We start from the raw sequence: 22,359 nt of genomic DNA, 5'->3' as shown, positions 1-22,359 counted from the left end.
TCCTAATCATCATCAGAGACCAAATAGGCAAATGGAATTGATTGACCTTTCTGTACTCCATCAATATAAAACTAATTACGGTACGGTACCTATAGCCTGGATAAATTAATTTTTACATGAGAGAATACCGTCCAGTGGTGTAGTGGGACAGGAAAACGTGGGTACAGCATTTTTTAGTAAGGGCCAGTTGTGCGTATAGCTTCTTAGTTTGTATGTTTGCCGCAATGAGGCTCCTCGTGGCTTATTGGCTTTAATTGGTGAACAAAACGGCACCATTTGTAGCTCTTTAGCTGACGATTACATTTTGACGTGTGTCTAGAAAATTTTAAATGGTTGAATCCCCACCATATGTGAGAAAAGGTCAGTGATATGTTTTTGAACTGTAAGAAACGTATAGGCTTTTATTGCAGCTGACTAAAGTGTATGGCCTTAATACATTGAGTGAGGGTAAAGTGTAGAAACGAGTTAGGGAATTTTAAAATAGCCGTGAAAATATCCATTTTGGAAGGAATTTTTTGTGAGTACCCATATTTTTTATAGAAGACCACAAAGGAAAATTATTTTACGGCCATTTTTACGCCCCCTAACCCATTTCCGCACCTTAGCCTCTTTCTCTGCATTAGGGCCATATCATTCAGTCATACAGGGTGAGTTTCTACTAAGTGCGTTAATTTTTACCAGTTATTCTACTCACTAAAAGGAACACAAATTTTCCAACCCTACCCGTTAGGCTGTAAGGGCCGATTATATGAATTTTTTAAATTACCTGGAGTAGCTTTAATAAAACGAGCATAGAAATCAAACCATTACATGTACATCATTATAACTTATACCAATGAAAAGAACGTTAAATTTCCTACAAAACCATTGCAACATCTTTAACAAACGACCATATTTTCATCGTTGTATGTCTCACATAAGATAAATAAAGAAGTTTGTAAATTACTTCTTTACAAATTCAAAGTGGTGTTACAACCATTAACACTAATGTGATGTTTTGTCAAATTACGTAAAAAACTTTCGCATTTCATGCCCTTTAAAATGATGTAACCCATAAGGTGATTGCTGTATTTAAAAATCGAAAAATTAGATCAAAACTGCGTCAAGGTCAGTGTTTTCGGAATCAAAACATTGAACCCAATGTAATACAGTATCTGTTAATGTCTTTACCATCTTTTAATCAGCTGAGATCTGATGAGCTGGGTGTTAAAACTTTGTTTACAAAACCATCTGATTTCAATTGTTGGCTTGTAAACATTCAAATTATTAACTATTTCATTATTTTATAATTCTATGACAAAAATTCAGAATAAATTTGATAAAAATCGAGGTATAATACATTTTTACATATAAACAAAATAAATCCTGTAGAGTCTGGTTTTTGGGTTTTTAATCAAAGTAAATTTTCAAAATGCCCATCATTTTTGCTCTAATACATGTGCACATTCTTTTCCAAAAGTTTCTTACTGTTGCCTTTAATTTTAGCTCCTCTTGAAGAAGGTTGTAAGCTTCAGTCCGATTTCTTAGCTCATCCGCTGTTTGAACTGGTGTTCGGTAATTTCCATGTTTGAGGTAACCTCAAGCGTAGAAGTCCATTGGAGTCTGGTGACTGTGGTGGCCAAGCAATTGATCCACCCCTTCTAATCCACATGTAACGAAACTATTTCCAATGTAAATTGGCACACCATTATCGGAGTGGGAGGTGCACCGGTGCACCATATGCTTGTTATAAACTATTTGCTGACGCACATCCAACGGGACGTTTTCAATGAGCCTTGGTAGAGTATCAGCATAGATTAAAGGAGTATACTCCTTTAATCTATGGTATCAGTAAAGACGTTGAGATACTGACAGCAGTTAAATGAATATGGAAGATCAATGAAAGGGCCAAATAAATGGTTTTAGAGTAATCTATCCCATACATTCAGTTTAAACCTTGTTTGGTTTTTACACTGGTGTATAACATGTGGGTTTTCTGTGGCATAATTATGTCCATTATGGATGTTGTAAATACCATCCCATATCTTAGACTCGTCCGTCCAGAAAATCTTCTTGAAGAAGTCACGATGATAAAGTCAACTAACAGAGCGACATAACTGAAGTCTCTGTAGACAACCTATTGGTTCAATGATCTGTTGTACTCGTGTGAAATGGTAGGAATGCAATTTTCCTTTTTCAATAGCTGAGAAATACCTAGGTCACGAGAAACTGTCCTTGTTCTTGTCCGTGGATCGTCCTCAAACCACCCCAACACATCAGACACAGCTTCTTAAACAAACACACACACATCTTGTATCACGTTCCCAACAGAACGATGTTTAGTGTTCATGGAAACTTGTATGGACACTGGTGAATCTTCATTCATTTGAAAGTCACCTATCAGCAAACTGACGACTGTATTCAGGACAAATTATAGCCGCATTTGAGAGCAGAACCCATAAAATAAAACCATATCGAGATACATACTTCTTGATAATTTGAATGTTTACAAGCCAACAATTGAAATCAGATGGTTTTATAAACAAAGTGTAACACCCAGCTGATCAGATCTCAGCTGATTAAAAGATGGTAAAGACATTAACTGATACTGTATTACATTGGGTTCAATGTTTTGATTCCGAAAACACTGACCTTGACGCAGTTTTGATCTAATTTTTCGATTTTTAAATACAGCAATCACCTTATGGGTTACATCATTTTAAAGGGCATGAAATGCGAAAGTTTTTTACGTCATTTGACAAAACATCACATTAGTGTTAATAGTTGTAACACCACTTTGAAGTTGTAAAGAAGTAATTTACAAACTTCTTTATTTATGTTATGTGAGACATACAACGGTAAAAATATTGTTGTATGTTAAAGATGTTGCAATGGTTTTATAGGAAATTTAATGCTCTTTTAATTGGTTTATGTTATAATGATGTACGTGTATTGGTTTGATTTCTATGCTGGTTTTAGTGAAGCTACTACAGGTAATTTTAAAAATTCACATATTCGGCCATTACAGTCTAACGGGTGAGGTTGGAAAATTTTTGTTTGGCATTTTTTGTTCCTTTTAGTGAGTAGAATAACTGGTAAAAATTAACGCACTTAGTAGAAACTCACCCTGTATACAGTAGCGATGGATGTCGGCATCAGATATCTATATAATTAATACGCTACATGAAACTTTGTCGGTTGAACTCCTCCGCCATTTCTTAACCGATTTTATCCATTGACGTCTCATTGGAAAGAGCGTGTCGCGTAGATTTGCAAACTGGCCTTACATTTTTGAAAAAATCCCTTGGGCTCTGCCCCAGTGGCTTTGAAAGTTCCCATGTTATCCTTATGAAGAACATAATTGTTTACATTTTGATCAGCTGTATAATTTAATTGCTGTTATTTTTTTTTAATTCAATGAAATGCGTTGAGTACATTTATTTACTATTTGAGTTTGTGTAAACATAACCCCCAAGACGGATCGTGTTAGTATGGTTGTATCTTAAATTTGTGTATTTATCGTTGTTTTGTGTCGCTATGACGGATCGTGTTAGCATGATTGTAATTAAAATTTGTGCATTCATCGTTGTTTTGTGTAGCTATAATTTGTTTATTTGTTGTTTTTTTATGCCTCCGACGCGACGACAACGAAACATAAACAGGAGGCGTAATCGTGATAACGACCGCAGCTACAGAAACATAACAGTGTGGTGCGTAATAGGCTTAACTCATCACAGTCAGCACCTGACCCTGGACAAACTCAACTATTAGGTTAAGGTTACAAATGCGCCCTTTAACACTACCCCAAAACGACTTTTCGTTCTCAATTAGTTCTCTATCATGACCTGTGTTGCCTGTACAGCGAGGCATTTTAAGAATGAGAAAACTGGCCGGAATGCTTTAGGTTTATCAATAACGAAGATAAACATGGTTTGAGTTACAGTACACACCGGTAATCTTATTGAGTTGAGTTTTTTAAACACATTGTAAATATGACTGTTATTCGTTTTGAAATAATTCCTGTAATACTTTGCAATTGCTCGAATTCGAGCAACATGTACACTAGTACCTATTTATTTTGGTACACGCGGACAACGGAGCTATACGCAAAAACAGCCCTTGTACATAATAAGAATCCCTTGTGGAATAAAACAACATCTTCAGAACAGTCTAATTTAAAATACCCCCGCCGCAGCAAACCTGCAGACTAAGCGAATTTCCATATGTCTGATTGGATTTACACTAAAATGTCTACTTAAAAATTTAACATTTATTTCCTATTTAAATAGAATTATTTTAACAGGTTCTTAGGTTTGCTGCATCAGGGAGGGTAAAACTTTTTTTTGTAAAATGTTAATAGTTAGTAAGAAATAAAAACATTTTCCAAATTTGATCAAAATATGTTCATAAACAAGCAAACTACAACAGTTTACTCATTCTCCATAAGAATAACATGGGAATTTAAAATTTACATTTTTTTGGAATTTTCTTCGTAACCATTAGGCGCATACTAACACTTCAATATACTAAATTATTTGTTTTTTTAAGCTCTACAAAATGGTTTGAAAAGATTTTGCAAAATTTTATTTTTTTTGGGTCAAAAATGGGAAAAACCTATTTTTACCCCATAAAACCCCCCGTAAACCCCCGTTCCCATAGTCCGATCATGCTGGTTCGCGAACTCGTTCGAGTTTATCCCGCCTTACACCTTCAAACCAAATTTTATCAAAATCGGACAAAAATTACTCAAGTTATCGTGCGGATGGACATATATATATATATATATATATATATATATATATATATATCTCTATATATAGATATATAAAAATTTGAACGAATGGTGTTTTTGGCCTCTGGGGACATCAAAATGAAAAAGTAAATCGGTCCCGGGCCTAGGTCTTACCATGAGACCTACGGTAATAGCTACTTCCCTATAGGGAAATTCGCTAAAATATATATTTATTTGAGAAAAATGAAAGGATGTTGTTTCTAGGTTTTTTACCTTTAAGTTGGTACGTTATTGTAGTATTGCTTGGTATTGCATTCAGTTTAAAGATATTGATCTGAAATTATATCAATTATATTAAGAGATGATATTAAGAGTTTATGTGATATTCCTATATTCAAGAACAAATTATTAATTATGTTGTAATTAACATACCTTTTGATTGCCAGGTTCTTGATGAATTAAGAAGTTTACACTCTATGTACATTTTGCCACAAGTGTGGCATCATCAGGAGCTGTTTCTTGTTTCTTGTCACATCACTTAGTCACTAAAAAAACACACTGTCCTATTTTTATTTACACTTATTTACATTCGCGGACGATTCATGGCGCGAGTGTGGAATTCCAAGCGTGACCGGGGGGCTACATATGTCACTGTCCGAATGCCCAGCTATTGTCCTTGTACTGGCTTCTTGAGGTGTTGGTAGGTCAGGGGATGGGGGTGAGTTTATGATACTGGAGCTTTCTCTTCTAAGACTACGATGTAGCCAAGTCTCTGCGGCGTTGTCATATTGTTCTTCTAGCTGGTTTATGAGTTTGAAAATTATTGAATTGTTGTAATCTTCTTTTTTGTTTAGAAGGGTATCTAGGTTTGAACTATGGAAATGTTTTCTGTACATCATCTTCTTTAATATGACAACGCCGCAGAGAGACTTGGCAACATCAAAGTCTTAGAAGAGAAAGCTCTAGTATCATAAACTCACCCCCATCCCCTGACCTACCAACACCTCAAGAAGCCAGTACAAGGACAATAGCTGGGCATTCGGACAGTGACATATGTAGCCCCCCCGGTCACGCTTGGAATTCCACACACTCGCGCCATGAATCGTCCGCGAATGTAAATAAGTGTAAATAAAAATAGGACAGTGTGTTTTTTTAGTGACTAAGTGATGTGACAAGAAACAAGAAACAGCTCCTGATGATGCCACACTTGTGGCAAAATGTACATAGAGCGTAAACTTCTTAATTCATCAAGAACCTGGCAATCAAAAGGTAAACGATATTAAGCGGTTATCTATTGTAAAGTAAGGCCTCTATTGACCTCCTGTTCTGTTGTCCAAGATATTTCCATAATTTTGACGATGTTTTACACAATGTAGCCGGTCGTGGTAGTCGAAAAAATACTTCATTACCCTCCCTGTTGCAGCAAACCTAAGTACTTGTTAAACTAATGCTATTTAAATAGGGAATAAATGTGATATTTTTATGGAGACATTTTAATGTAAATCCAATCAGGCAAATGGAAATTCGCTTAGTCTGCAAGTTTGCTGTGGCAAGGGTATTTTATAAAGCTATAGAACTTTGAAATTTTGTTATGAAAAAGGGTAATTTTGAGAAAAACTATTTTAAAAATTTCAAATACGCATAAAAAGAGTTTTTTTCTGTATTTAAGAAACGATTTTGGTATCAAAAGAAAGCTTATAATGTCCTCTTTGGAGGCAATACCCATTTTTGTCTTAACTCACAATAGTTTTCATTTGAATAATTGTTTTATCGAAGCATGTTGTAAAAATCGCATTTCAGAAAAGGGACCTCTTGTCGGCCCTATGTTATTTCTCCATAAAACAAAACATTAGCGTTCTCAGCCGAATTAGATTAACCAGGAGTTTTCATTCTGAATTTTTTTGACATTTTTATCATACATTTTTTTACTGTTTGTAGAAGAATAATATCACCGCCGCAGCAAACCTGCAGACTAAGCGAATTTCTATTTGCCTGATTGGATTTGTACTAAAATGCCTCCTGAAAAATATCACATTTATTCCCTATTTAAATAGAATTAGTTTAACGAGTACTTAGGTTTGCTGCGACAGGGAGGGTAAAAAGGTGTTTTTGTTGTAAAATGTTAATATTTTAGTAAGAAATGAATGTATTTTACATATTCTATCGAAATATGTTCATAAACAAGCAAACTACAACAGTTGATTTATTCTCTATAAGAATAACATGGGAATTTTAAATTTACAATTTTTTGGAATTTTCTCCGTAACCATTAGGCGCACAATAACGCTTCAATATACTAAATTATTTGTTTTTTTAAGCTCTACAAAATGATTTGGAAAGAAATTGTGAAATTTTGTGTTTTTAGGGTCAAAAATGGGAAAAAACCTATTTTTACCCCATAAAACCCCCCATAAACCCCCGTTCCCATAGTCCGATCATGCTGGTTAGCGAACTCGTTCGAATAAATGTAGGTTTACTTGTTTATACAAAATTTCATCAAAATCGGATCATTTTTGCTCGAGTTATCGTGCTAACGGACACACACACATATATATATATATATGAATTTGAACGGATGGTGTTTTTGGCCTCTAGGGACCTCAAAACGAAAAAGTAAATCGGTCCCGGGTCCAGATCTTACCATGAGTACTACGGTAATAGCTTATTCCCTATATGGGAAATTCGCTAAAAAGGTACCTCTTGTCGGGACCGCAAAATTTGTGAGATATTTTGTTCTCCGTAAACTGAACTTTGTTGTAGTTCTCTACGTGTCCCCTAGAATGCTGGAAAATTCTTTTTTTGCACTAAAGTCTGTTTATAAAGTGAATATTACTCTTGTCATTATGGCGAAATAACATTGAGCGACAAGAGATGCCTTTTCTCAGACCGTGCAGAGGCTAACAAAATGATTTATTTCGACCTTTTACATCTTCCTTTTGATATTTTAACCGATGCTGTCCTGTTCTATGTAAAATGAGGTATAACAGTCGATAAAAAACCGAATTTAGATATTTTTGACCCTAATTACTTATATCGGCCGTACCTACTTAAAATTTTGCGTCGTCGACAAGAGGCCCTTTTTGCTTTCCACATCACATATATTTATATTTTAGCGAAATACCCATATTTCCCATGTTTAAGGGAATAAGCTATTACCATAGGAGGTACCCATAAAAACCCCATAAAATAACAAAAAATAGGATTTTAGACAAAAATCCGGTATTGATTGATGTGTTATAATGTTATATTCACATATTATCATATGTTAAATGTATCATATGGTAGTTGGAGGTAAACAATATCAGTCATGTTTATGTTTCAGTCTTGAGTTGAATTGTAAATAAACTTCTGAACTTTAAATGTTAAAGCTTCTAATTTTATTTATATTTTCTGATGTTATGGTCCTTACAATTTTGATAGTTTTTAGCGAATTTCCCTATAGGGAAGTAGCTATTACCGTAGGTGGCATGGTAAGACCTAAGCCCGGGAGCGATTTACTTTTTCATTTTGATGTCCCCAGAGGCCAAAAACACCATTCGTTCAAATTTTTATATATGTATATGTATATATATATATGTGTGTGTGTGTCCGTGAACGCGATAACTTGAGTAATTTTTGTCCGATTTTGATGCAATTTGGTTTAAAGGTGTAAAGCGGGATAAACTTGAATGAGTTCGCGAACCAGCATGATCGGACCATGGGAACAGGGCTTTACGGGGGGTTTTATAGGGTAAAAATTGGTTTTTCTCACTTTTGACCCTCAAAACACAAGGTTTCCCAATTAATCTTTATACCTTTTTAAAGAGCTTAAAAAAACAAATAATTTAGTATATAAAAGTATTTTTGTACGGTTATTGGTAACAGAGAAAATTTAAAAAATTGTAAATTTAAAATTCCCATGTTATTAGCGAATTTCCCTATAGGGAAGTAGCTATTACCGTAGGTGGCATGGTAAGATCTAAGCCCGGGAGCGATTTACTTTTTCATTTTGATGTCCCCAGAGGCCAAAAACACCATTCGTTCAAATTTTTATATATGTATATATATATATATATATGTGTCCGTGAACGCGATAACTTGAGTAATTTTTGTCCGATTTTGATGCAATTTGGTTTAAAGGTGTAAAGCGGGATAAACTTGAATGAGTTCGCGAACCAGCATGATCGGACCATGGGAACAGGGCTTTACGGGGGGTTTTATGGGGTAAAAATTGGTTTTTCTCACTTTTGACCCTCAAAACACAAGGTTTCCCAATTTATCTTTATACCTTTTTAAAGAGCTTAAAAAAACAAATAATTTAGTATATAAAAGTATTTTTGTACGGTTATTGGTAACAGAGAAAATTTAAAAAATTGTAAATTTAAAATTCCCATGTTATTCTTATGGAGAATATTGTAAAATGTTGTAGTTTGGTTGTTTATGGATATACAGGGTGAATTTTAAATGAGTTCCCCCCCTACTTTTTTCTACATTTCTTAAGATATCATCTCCGGACCACGTCAGATCATTGTTGAGTAGTAAGTACTTCATTTTGACTAGGTATACATTTCTGGCCGCCATCTTGGATCCGCCATATTGGATACAAAGTTTTTTTTTTCAAACGTAAAGGTAGGGTTGTGACCCATTATTTCAAACTAGAATTTTACGCTGATTACAATGCCGCAATTAGTTTTTAAAAATCTTGATTCGTTCTAAAGTTATGAGGACTTTTTATAACTTTATTTTTAGCCCATTTTAACATTGTGTATTAACAAACTAAGACCATAATCTCAAAATAGTGCTAGATAAAGATAAGTATACACCACCATTCATTGTCGACATATTTTCATTTGGTTATGACGGATGTAGTTTTTTCAGCCGCCATCTTGGAGCCGCCATTTTGAAATGTGATCAATTAATTTAAATATGAAGGTGGTGTTGTGACCCATCATTTTGAACTACTTTTTTATACTGGACTCAATGCTGCAATCCGTTTTTGGTTATCAAGCTTTCTTGATGAAATATTAAAATGCTCTTATTTAAAATTTCAATATTTCAAAATCCAAAGATGCAAATGAAAAACAGATTGCGGCATTGAGTTCAGCATAAAAAAGTAACTCAAAATGATGGGTCACAACACCACCTTCATATTTAAATTAATTGATCACATTTCAAAATGGCGGATCCAAGATGGCGGCTGAAAAAACTACATCCGTCATAACCAAGTGAAAATATGTCAACAATGAATGGTGGTGTATACTTATCTTTATCTAGCACTATTTTGAGATTATGGTCTTAGTTTGTAAATGCACAATGTTAAAATGCGCTAAAAATAAAGTTATAAAAAGTCCTCATAACTTTAGAACAAATCAAGATTTTTAAAAACTAATTGCGGCATTGTAATTAGCGTAAAATTTTAGTTTGAAATAATGGGTCACAACCCTACCTTTACATTTGAAAAAAAAACTTTGTATCCAATATGGCGGATCCAAGATGGCGGCCAAAAATGTATACCCAGTCAAAATGAAGTACTTACTACTAAACAATGATCTGACGTGGTCCGGAGATGATATCTTAAGAAATGTAGAAAAAAGTAGGGGGGGAACTCATTTAAAATTCACCCTGTATTTTGATCAAACTTGGCAAACTTATTTATTTTGTACTAAGCTATTAATATTTTACTAAAAAACACACTTTATTAGTTTCCTTGTAGCAGCAAACCTAGGTACTCGACCTATAATGTTATTTAAATATATTTAATTAAAAATCAATTCAGACAAATGGAAATTCGCTTAGTTGTCAGGTTTGCTGCAAAATTTTTAATATTTTTGAAATTTTGATTTTTAATGGGGATTTTCCTATAAAACCCCATAAAATAGCGGAAAAATATTACTTTCCCAAAAATGACCCAAATGATTTTGATAAAAATGTAGTATGTTATAGTCCTTTATATTATGAACAAAATGGTACAAATCCCATTTCTTTTTAAAATTACGGTTCAAAAGTTATGGTAAATTATGTTATTTTCCCATAAAAACCCCATAAAATAACAAAAAATAGGATTTTACACAAAAATCCGGTTTTGATTTAACATAGTACGAGGTGTTAGCCCGTCCTACGTACGGGAGTAGTCAGTTAAAACTGTATAAATCAGAACAGCTAGCATACACGTATAAAGACAAATTTTATAGCAGCCTACAGTAGAAAGAGTAATTATCAATTTAGAAATTGTATAGGCCTAGTCAACGATATCACCTTTCAATTCCATCGCATACCTGCCTCTTTCATAATCAATATCAACACAATACAATTACTCATACTATACACAATTTCCAGTACCATAGAAACTCCCTCAAATAAAACAAAAACATCCAATAAAATGCACAGTACACATAATTATAACGTTGGTGAACCGACATCATTAAACGAATCGTCCACACATCCTTTATATCAATTTCACTGCATCAATTGCTAATAAAAGTGTAAACAAAGAAAAGTAAAAACAACAACATATAGTCTGTTTTGGTAAACAGCTGACTCAAAAATAAAATAATATTCATTTGAACAAAAGAACTGGTCACATGTTGAAGGAATTTAAAACGTAAAACACGCTAGTAAAGCTAGTGACGTAATTAATTGTCTATGTTTATTATCCATTCCGTTATCAGTTCTAATATCCTTAATAATAAAAAAACCACCCTCATTGAATCAATGTACACCGTAATTCCCCATATTCATTTATTTAAACTATAAAATATTCAGCGCCCCCAAACCTAACCACAACTAAACACACGCCAAACAACTTTTTAGATTTCATAAAAGGATGGTTAGTCTAATTATTGCAGTGTCCTAGGTCAATGATGACGTTGTGCTCAATCTATGTCATATCTGTATATCTGTCATTCATATCTGTATATCTTTGGATAAAACCATTGATAAAACCATCAATGATAAAACCCGCCTGGGTTGTGGTGGTAATTTAAAATTGTATTCCTGAGGATTCTTGATCTCCTTCTTTATGACATCAATATTTCCGGGCCTAATCCCAACAAAGTTTAATCATTCAAAAACATTGATTGTAAACAAACCAAGATGAATTAAAACGTGTAAAAAATGGATTTTCCTACCCTTTCCTAAAAAAGTTGAGCAGTATAATAGTTTGCATATCCTTTTTTTAAGACTCGTGTACAGAGCCTCGACATGTACATCGATGGTGTTACTTTTCTCGGTGGTCTACTAATCTTACTTATTTCCTAAAAATCAATGACAAATCAGAGTAAATAAAATAACCTCATAGTTCTACAAAGCATTTTTATATTTAACCAGCTGTTAGTTAAAAGAAAATTATATTGCACTAAAACAAACCGAAGATTACAAAGATTTATTTAAAAAATCCTTTGAACATCCTAGTATTTTACCTATGTATATTTAAATAATCTGTCATCCTCTTATCGAAGGATTGAACGTATCAATGATTAGCATAACACATAGTATAAATAAGTCAACCCTTAGTATGTCTTTTAATTTTATCCAAATGCTGAATTTGTGTTACAAACGCTGAATGTTTACAGTTGTTATGTTAAACAAATTATATAACACCATAAGCTAGTTTAGAATCTTAACGTCGGCTGCTAGACTTTTCAAAAATTAAAACTTAATTTCTAAATAACTGGGACCCTAAACTAAAATTATGGCTTCGACATTCCCTAGTTCTCAAAATTATCCTTCTTTCAACACAAAAATCATGAAAATCCGTTGAGTGGTTGATTTAGAATCGTGAAATAAAAAAACCCTGTTTCGTTTTAATATTATAGATGTTATGGTACTTACAATTTTGATAGTTTTTTTCATTTTTTAGAAATGTTTATTTTTAATGGGGATTTTTCCATAAAACCCCATAAAATAACAGAAAAATAGGATTTTCCCAAAAATGGCCCGAACGATTTTGATAAATTTTAGTATGTTATAGTACTTTTTATTCTAAACAAAATGGTACAAATCCCATTTCTGTAAAAATTACGGTTTAAAAGTTATTGTAAATTATGTTATTTTCCCATAAAAACCCTATAAAATAACGGAAAATCAGATTTTCCAAAATTAGCTCGAACGATTTTGATAAAAATTTAGTATGTTATAGTCCTTTATATTCTGAACAAAATGGTACAAATCCCATTTCTGTAAAAATTACGGTTCAAAAGTTATTGTAAATTATGTTATTTTCCCATAAAAACCCTATAAAATAACGGAAAATCAGATTTTCCAAAATTAGCTCGAACGATTTTGATAAAAATTTAGTATGTTATAGTCCTTTATATTCTGAACAAAATGGTACAAATCCCATTTCTGTAAAAATTACGGTTCAAAAATTATTGTAAATTATGTTATTTTCCCATAAAAACCCCATAAAATAACAAAAAATAGGATTTTACACAAAAATCCGGTTTTGATTTAACATAGTATGTTATGGTACTTACAATTTTGATAGTTTTTTTTTCATTTTTTAGAAATTTTTATTTTTAATGGGGATTTTTCCATAAAACCCCATAAAATACGGTAACGGAAAAATAGGATTTTCCCAAAAATGGCCCGAACGATTTTGATACAAATTTAGTATGTTATAGTCCTTTATATTCTAAACAAAATGGTACAAATCCCATTTCTGTAAAAATTACGGTTCAAAAGTTACTGTATATTATGTTATTTTCCCATAAAAACCCCATAAAATAATGGAAAATCAGATTTTCCCAAAATTGGCTCGAACGATTTTGATAAAAATTTAGTATGTTATAGTCATTTATATTCTGAACAAAATGGTACAAATCCCATTTCTGTAAAAATTACGGTTCAAAAGTTATTGTAAATTATGTTATTTTCCCATAAAACCCCATAAAATAACGGAAAATCAGATTTTCCCAAAATTGGCACAAACAAAATGGTACAAATCCCATTTCTGTAAAAATTACGGTTCAAAAGTTATGGTAAATTATGTTATTTTCCCATAAAAACCCCAAAAATAACAAAAAATAGGATTTTACACAAAAATCCGGTTTTGATTTAACATACAGTAGTATGTTATGGTACTTACAATTTTGATAGTTTTTTTTCCTTTTTTTGGAAATTTTTATTTTTAATGGGGATTTTTCCATAAAACCCCATAAAATAACGGAAAAATAGGATTTTCCCAAAAATGGCCTGAACGATTTTGATACAAATTTAGTATGTTATAGTCCTTTATATTCTGAACAAAATGGTACAAATCCCATTTCTGTAAAAATTACGGTTCAAAATTGTACATTATGTTATTTTCCCATAAAAAACCCATAAAATAACGGAAAATCAGATTTTCCCAAAATTGGCTCGAACGATTTTGATAAAAATTTAGTATGTTATAGTCCTTTAAATTCTGAAGAAAATTGTACAAATCCCATTTCAGTATAGTCACTCTGACCTCTTACACATGATAAAGGTTGTTGACAAACTTATGGGAGAAAGTATGTGACAGAATGCTGATACCATTTATTTACTTTCTCCCCCTATAACATAGTATAGGCCTATGGGGAAAGTATTGTTTTCGTCAAAATTTTTGAGTTTGAGTTTTGAGTGGATATATTTGTTTTGGGTCCCTCTGGACCCAAAAAAGTGGATTGCGAAGTGATGTCTGTGTGTGTGCGTGTGTGTGTGTGTCTGTGTGTCTATATGTCTGGATGTGTACAGAGCTAGGGACTACACTTGTGGTCTGATTTCGATGAAATTTGGTACGGTATGTAGGTTCTAATCCATGGTATCTCCAGGCGTTTTTTTCATTTTTAAAAATTTTGATTTTTAATGGGTATTTTCCCATAAAAACCCATAAAATAACGGAAAAAAGGATTTTCCCTAAAATGACCCAAACGATTTTGATAAAAATTTAGTATGTTATTGTCCTTTATATTCTGAACAAAATGGTACAAATCCTATTTTTGAAAAAATTACCGGTCAAAAGTTATTGTAAATTATGTTATTTTCCCATAAAACCCCCATAAAATAACGGAAAATTCGGATTTTCCCAAAGATGGCCCAAACGATTTTGATAAAAATTTAGTATGTTATAGTCCTTTAAATTCTAAACAAAATTGTACAAATCCCATTTCCGTATATTTACTCTCACCGCTTACACATGATAAAGGTTGTTGACAAACTAATGGGAGAAAGTATGTGTCAGAATGCTGATACCGTTTATTTTGCATTTATGAAAACAGCTAATTTGAACTAAGCAGCAACAAAAAACTGTGATTCGCAATGAGAACTGTCAAAGTAGGATTGTTTACAGTTATGTTTATGTTTTTCATTTCATGAATAATTTGTGATATTTTGCGAATTGTTGATAATTTTTTTTCTCTATTGTTTAGGTGAAGTGGTAGAACATTATGGCTATGGTAGATGTGTAATACTATAAAATACTGTAAATTTAAAAAAGCAAATTTGATTAAACTGTGTCCTCCCTTATTGCAAACGCAAAGCTTGAGTATAACTGCAATAAGAATTTTATCTTATATTCCAACCCCGTACAAAGGACAGGTACTCTACTAGTAGGGAATGAATGTGATATTTTTAAGGAGGCATTTTAGTGAGAATCCAATCAGGCAAATGGAAATTTGCTTAGTCTGCAGGTTTGCTGTGGCAGGGGTATTTATATTAACCCTTTGAGTGCCAACGTCCGGGGAACCGGACGTTTTTAAAACGAGCCAAAAGTGCCGACGTCCGGCCGACCGGACGTTTTTAGAACGAACCAAAAGTGCCAACGTCCGGCTGACCGGACGTTTCGTAATGATCGAACAGTTGTCATAACAACCGAATGGATACTCGGATTCTTTTAACCCATATATTAACATTGAGTCGAAAGTTACTAGATGCAATACATCGATTTTCGTTGGTCGAAATATCGAAAATTCGATTTTTACGAAATTTTAACCTAAAAATCACTAGATCGCGCTCGGCATTTTTAGCGCGACCTTCGGGAAAAATCATCGGCATTTTTTGAGCGTTACTTTTATTTCTCGCCTGGCACTCTAAGGGTTAAGCTGTGTTTATGTTTATTTTTGTGTGATCTAAATAAAAGGTGTGGATTCCTTTGCCAATTTATGACTAACAAAAGCTGTAAAAATAAACAAATAATTTAGTATGTGTGTTTTATGGTTATTAGTTACAGAGAAAATTCAAAAATTGTAAATTTAAAATTCCCATGTTATTTTTATAGAGAGTAATCTGTTGTAGTTTGCTTGTTTATGGATACATTTTCATCAAACTTGGCAATTTCTTTTTTATTTTAAACTAAGCTATTAATATTTTAAAAGAAAACTTATTACCCTTTTATCCTCTCTGTAGCAGTAAACCTAGGTACTCATTAATCCTAATGGTATTGAAATAGATTTAATTCAAAATCAAATCAGGCAAATGGAAATTCGCTTAGTCTGCAGGTTTGCTGTGGCGGGCGTATATTTATGTGTCCGTAAGCACGATAACCCGAGCAAAAATGATCCGATTTTGATGAAATTTTGTATAGACGTGTATACCTACATTTATTTGAACCAGTTTGCAAATCAGCATGATCGGACTATAGAAACGGGAGTTTTATGGGGTATTTGTCGAGTAAAAATGGGTTTTTCCCATTTTTGACCCTAAAAACATAAAAACTTACAATTTCTTTCCAAACTGTTTTGTAGAGCTCAAAATAGGAAAATTGAAGCGTTGTCATGCAATGAGAAGAAAAAAAACTGTTCATTTAAAATTCCCATGTTGTTCATGGAGATTTAGTATACTGTTGTAGTTTGCTTATAAAAATATATTTTGATCAATTTAAAAAATGTATTTATTTCATATTATGCTACATTTAACTACAAAAACAATTTATTTAGTTACTATAACAAGACCTCTAACTAGCAAAGGACAAGGCTTTTGGTATGGTTTAATTGGGCTATCGCGCTAGGTCAGGAAAGGAGCTCAATGGAGATTTTAATTTACGGTTAATTCTTGTATAATGTACTTTCATACGCTAACTTAAAGTATATCTAAGAGTTCATAATTTGTACTGACCAGGATATGGTCTTCCTCCCATTTGTTGAAGAGCTGACTTTGTGCCTGTACATTACTATATAACTTGGATGGCCACATCGCTGTACAGACCTCCTGAAACCCAGAACCCATACTTTATTCAATAAAGTCTTGATCAATCTTAAGTCTTTAATCAATCAAACTTGTCTTTACTACAAAAAAAACAAAAACAAAAAAAACATGGAACTGGATACCTAGGAAGACAAGACATCAAATTAAAAATGTTCTTCTATAAACTCCCAGCTAGAATAAAATGCAGATTGGATTATTTCCTCTATATTGTTAATATGGCTAATACGAGGGCTATCCAGAATATAGAAAGTTTCCATCTGAAGGCGCTGATTGTGCACCTTCAAGTAGAAACGTGTTCGCCTCTTCCAGCTGTCGCAGTAGAAGTGTTGTAATATTCAAGAATAATGTGTTCTTTAATTGCAAATCCAGCTGTGAAGTGCGGTCTGTAATATGGTTTTTGGTGAGCAAAAACTAAAAACGTATTAGGAATCAAAATGTATTTTCAGGCGTGTAAAGTATACAGAAACAATGTAATAAATTGATGTTCTGTTTAGAAATGGTACATTAAGTTTAAAAATTACCAATCTAAAATTTGACTATGCTTAGTGGCCCAGGATCACTTATTGAATAAAAGGGTTTATATTACCTGTCCGTCAGTGATCCTATTGTTGTCGTCTTATGCGACCAGTTTCAGGATTAAAATCCCATCACTTTTTTACATTTTTAACAGCCTGATGATGGGATTTTGATCCTGAAACCGGTCGCATAAGACGACAACAATAGGATCACTGACGGACAGGCAATATAAACAATTTGATAAAATTTGACGCCCAAAATTTGGTTTTTATAGCATGACAATGTCTGATCTCACACAACAAATCGCACACAAGATCTCCTTCGTTCATTCAAATGGGAGATTTTCCCTCGACCACCCTACAGTTTTGCTCCGAGTGACTTTCACTTGTTTTTGAGAAATGAAAACTTGGTTAGCAGCACAGCACTTTGATGACAACAAGAAACTACGTTTGACCAAGTGGCTGAGGTCGTACTCGTAGGTGGCAGAATTCTACAAGAAAATTACAATGTTGTGTACTTATACTGTAAATGAAACACTTATAGTCAAACCTTGGTACATAGAACAAAGCTAAAACATTACATGTTAATACTGATAAATTTAAACCTGCTTAAACTGGTGCACGAGTAAATAATACCAATACCTTTATTTTACGGATCACTTTATATAACTTCTAATACTCTAATTCTGTGGTAAAAAATAATTATTAGGCAAAAATTAGAGGGTTTTCAGTGGACTGGACATAAGTTTGGTTGACTGTTAATGTTGATGTAGTTAATCCTAACTTTACAGCTTGAATTAATTATTAATGATTTTAGAAGAGCCAGCTTCTTCCTTTTTAAACACAATTTTTTATATTGACCTAACCTGCAATAATCTATATACAGGGTGAGTTTTAATTGTCCCCCCCCCAACTTTTTTCTACATCTTTTCAAATATCAATCCCAGACCACTTTCAAACATTGTTGGGTAGTAAGTACTTCATTTTGACAAGGTGGTCATTTCCGGCCGCCATCTTGGATCCGCCATATTGGATGCACATTTTTTTTTCAAATGTAAAGGTGGGGTTGTGACCCATTATTTCGAACTAGATTTTTACCCTGATTACAATGCCGCAAACTGTTTTTAAAAATCTTGATTCATTCTAAAGTTATGAGGGTTTTTTAAAACTTTATTTTTAGCCCATTTTAACATTGTGCATTTACAAACTAAGACCATAATCTCAAAATAGTGCTAGATAAAGATAAGTATACACTACCAGTAATTGTCGACCTATTTTCACTTGGTTATGACTGATGTATTTTTTTCGGCCGCCATCTTGGATCCGCCATTTTGAAATGTGATAAATTATTTTAAATATGAAAGGGGTGTTGTGACCCATCATTTCTAACTACTTTTTTAAGCTGAACTTAATTCCATGATCCGTTTTTCATTTTCATTTTTTGATTTTTAAATATTGACATTTTTTAACAAAAAAATTGCAATATTTCATAAATAAAACTTGATAACAAAAAATGGATTGCGGCAATGAGTTTAGCTTAAAAAAGTAGTTCGAAATGATGGGTCACAACACCCCCTTCATATTTAAAATAATTTATCACATTTCAAAATGGCAGCCGAAAAAAATACATCAGTCATAACCAAGTGAAAATAGGTCAACAATTACTGGTAGTGTATACTTATCTTTACCTAGCACTATTTTGAGATTATGGTCTTAGTTTTTAAATGCACAATGTTAAAATGGGCTAAAAATAAAGTTTTAAAAAGCCCTCATAACTTAAGAATAAATCAAGATTTTTAAAAACAGTTTGCGGCATTGTAATCAGGGTAAAAATCTAGTTCGGAATAATGGGTCACAACCCCACCTTTACATTTGAAAAAAAAAATTTTGCATCCAATATGGCGGATCCAAGATGGCGGCCGGAAATGACCACCTTGTCAAAATGAAGTACTTACTACCCAACAATGTTTGGAAGTGGTTTGGGATTGATATTTGAAAAAATGTAGAAAAAAGTTGGGGGGGGACAATTAAAACTCACCCTGTATATCAAATCTAATGTATGTTTGTTTGTTTGTTTGTCCTTCATGGACTCTGAAACCGCTCGACAGATTATAATGAAACTTTCAGGCATTATTAAACATTATTCAAGGATGGTCTGTGTGAAGTTTGATGCAGATCCATCAAAAGGGTTCCGCCCCAGTGGCTCTGGAGTTTCCCATGTTAACCTTATGAGTACTCATATTTAAATGCAATTAAAGAATCTTAACAGTTGGTTCAACTAAACAATTTGATTCTGTGATATTCAATAGCATTAAAAAGTTAATAGGTTTACCAACAGGGTGCAGCACTATTATTTTTTTAAATTTATGACAACAGCTAATTTGCAACCAAAAAGTGAGTGAGCGTAGCGAACAAACTTCAACCTGTAGGCGAGTTAGAGTAGCGAATGAACTAACCTAAAGGCAAGTGAGCGCAGCGAACGAGCTCCAACCTAAAGGTGAGTGAGCGTAGCAAACGAACTTCGACCAGGACGTGATTGAGTCATGCGAACGAGCTCATCTTGAAAATGAACGAGCATTTGACATAAAACCACATAGGACAGGACGATGTCTGTCGGGCCAGCTAGTAATATAATATATTACTTTATATTAACAAGCTTATGTCAATATATCAAGCCTGAAGTAGCTATAATTGATGAAGTGTAGCCCAAAACTAGGTGACGACTGGGTTCTACATTCATTATTCAGGCCTTGGAATCATTCATATTCTTCAAGTTTAGTTTACTAGTCTTTAACAGAATTTCGCATATAGGGAATAAGCTATTACCATAGTACTCACGGTAAGACCTGGACCCGGGACGGATTTACTTTTTCATTTTGAGGTCCCTAGAGGCCAAAAACATCATCCGTTCAAATTCATTTATATATATATGTGTGTGTGTGTGTGTGTGTCCGTTAGCACAATAACTCAAGCAAAAATGATCCGATTTTGGTGAAATTTAGTACAAACGTGTAAACCTACAATTATTCGAACAAGTTGACGAACTAGCATGAACAGACTATGGGAACGAGGGTTTATGGTAGGTTTTGTGTGGAAAAAATTGGTTTTTCCCATTTTTTGTCCCTAAAAACAACAGTTTGCAATTTATTTCCAAACCATTTTGTAGAGCTAAAAAAAAATAATAGCCTATAATGAAGCGTTGTTATGCGCCTAATAGTTACGGAGAAAATTCCCAAAAATTATAAATTTAAAACTCCAAGTTCCAATGCTATTCTAATGGAGAATAAGTAAACTGTTGTAGTTTGCTCGTTTATGAACATATTTTGATAAAATTTGGAATATGCATTTATTTTGCTAAAATTATTCACATTTTTCAATAAGCACTTTTATACCCTCCCTGTTGCAGCAAACCTAAGTACTCGTTAAACTAATGCTATTTAAATAGGGAATAATAATAAAAGGATTTTTAAAGATGTGATATTTTAAAGGAGATATTTTAGTGTAAATCCAATCAGGTACCTAAATGGAAATTCGCTTAGCCTGCAGGTTTGCTGCGGCGGGGGTAGTTTTGGTCTTGCTATAATTTTTTAATGGAAATTCTCCATTATTTTATTGTTGATCAGTTTGAAAGTTAGGTTAAATAAAATGAAAATGGTGGATGTAACATTTGTATACTCACATGTCAATTACCAGAGCTAATGAGAGACACCTGAGGCCAGTGACAGCTTTGTGGCATCAGTTTGGAATGGCATCACTGCAATTAACACTGAACACTGATGATTGATACATAAGAGTTAGTCACAGATTGCACATATTGAATTTGTAATGTCTTCTTTTGGCTTTGGCCACTTTCCAACCTGAGCGTGATACAACAATACTTGCATTCAACTCATTCAAGGTTTCTTCTAAAAATAGAATTGGGACTCCTACTTCTAACTAAAAACTGACTCAAATTGACATTCAGGTTGTATTTTAAGGAAAAGCCCTAAAGGCTGTGGAAGGATTATTTATATTTTTGGTTCAAATTGTTTTGGCACCTTTATATTGTTTAAACGTTCTACTCAGCAAATACAAAGAATCACATTATTATGGTTACCTATCTAAATAAATGGTTGATTAGAAATTCAGAAATCTAATCACAGTTTGTTATGTTACAGTACTTATAATATTAATGGTCTGGGTAGCCGAGTGGTTATACTATGCTTGCCTTCAAATCTGAAGGTCTTCTGAATTGGAAAGTATTCTTTAGATCCTTACTAGACCCATATATTATTTGTCATTTGGCTAAGGTTGACGTTAGCCACAACGGGGTCATGATGCAGAAGAGACAATTTTGGTTCCTTAAAAATGCCGTAAAATGGTTGATTCGACCTCCATTTAATTTCAAAACAAAATTCCACTACACCACTTAACTTGATAACAGTCCATTTTTGTTAACTCAGAGACTATGAACACTTATTTAGGCTACCTAAGATGGTTTAAGAGTGGTGCCGATGCACTCATGAAATTATTATACCTGTCTTTATGATTTTATGTTTTAAAAATATGCTTAATAATAAGTGTATTTACTTTCAAACAAACATTTTGGAAATCAATTGTTAGGTCAAACGAATCCTAAATGTTCAGTACAGTTCTGTAAATAGGGTAATTAGTAGTCTCATCATTATTCCTTAATTTTATTGACATTTAATTAACAGTGTACATAGGGTTTAATATTTAGTTGTATATTAGTTACTTATTTTAATTCTGTAAAATGTACTCTACTCTACTCACACACACACACACCACGGCAATTCCCCTCCCCCACATTCTCCTTAAAATCATACGATGCCTACGTCATATGGCGTGATCTATCTCTGTCTCTTTCCCTCTCATGGAAAATTCAAATTTCCCCACCATGATTTTATTCAGTTAGCGTCTAAAACCTTCCTCGTTCGGACGTATGTGCCGCGCCGCGCCGTTTTTCTGGCAATCTCTCGGTCTTTTGACCAC

General features: G+C 33.3%; 1 protein-coding gene across 1 annotated transcript in view; it reads right to left on the bottom strand.

The window, feature by feature from the left end:
* The window catches only part of LOC128985714 (uncharacterized), a 28,359-nt gene extending 7,165 nt beyond the window's left edge, over window positions 1-21,194 (bottom strand). Inside the window, exons 1-2 of the mRNA XM_054405518.1 lie at window positions 21,047-21,194; window positions 16,763-16,855 (exon numbers count right to left, since the gene is read on the bottom strand). Of these exons, the coding sequence (XP_054261493.1) occupies window positions 16,763-16,840 (78 nt within the window). The 5' untranslated portion in view covers window positions 16,841-16,855; window positions 21,047-21,194. The remainder of the gene's footprint in view (window positions 1-16,762; window positions 16,856-21,046) is intronic.
* Between the last annotated feature and the right edge of the window lie 1,165 nt (window positions 21,195-22,359).

Source organism: Macrosteles quadrilineatus, unplaced genomic scaffold, assembly GCF_028750875.1.
Source record: "Macrosteles quadrilineatus isolate MER2022 unplaced genomic scaffold, UCM_ALF_1.0 Scaffold_2__2_contigs__length_208266976, whole genome shotgun sequence".
Classification (NCBI taxonomy): domain Eukaryota; kingdom Metazoa; phylum Arthropoda; class Insecta; order Hemiptera; family Cicadellidae; genus Macrosteles; species Macrosteles quadrilineatus.
Note: the sequence above shows the minus strand (reverse complement) of the source record. Positions and strands in the feature narration are given on the sequence as shown.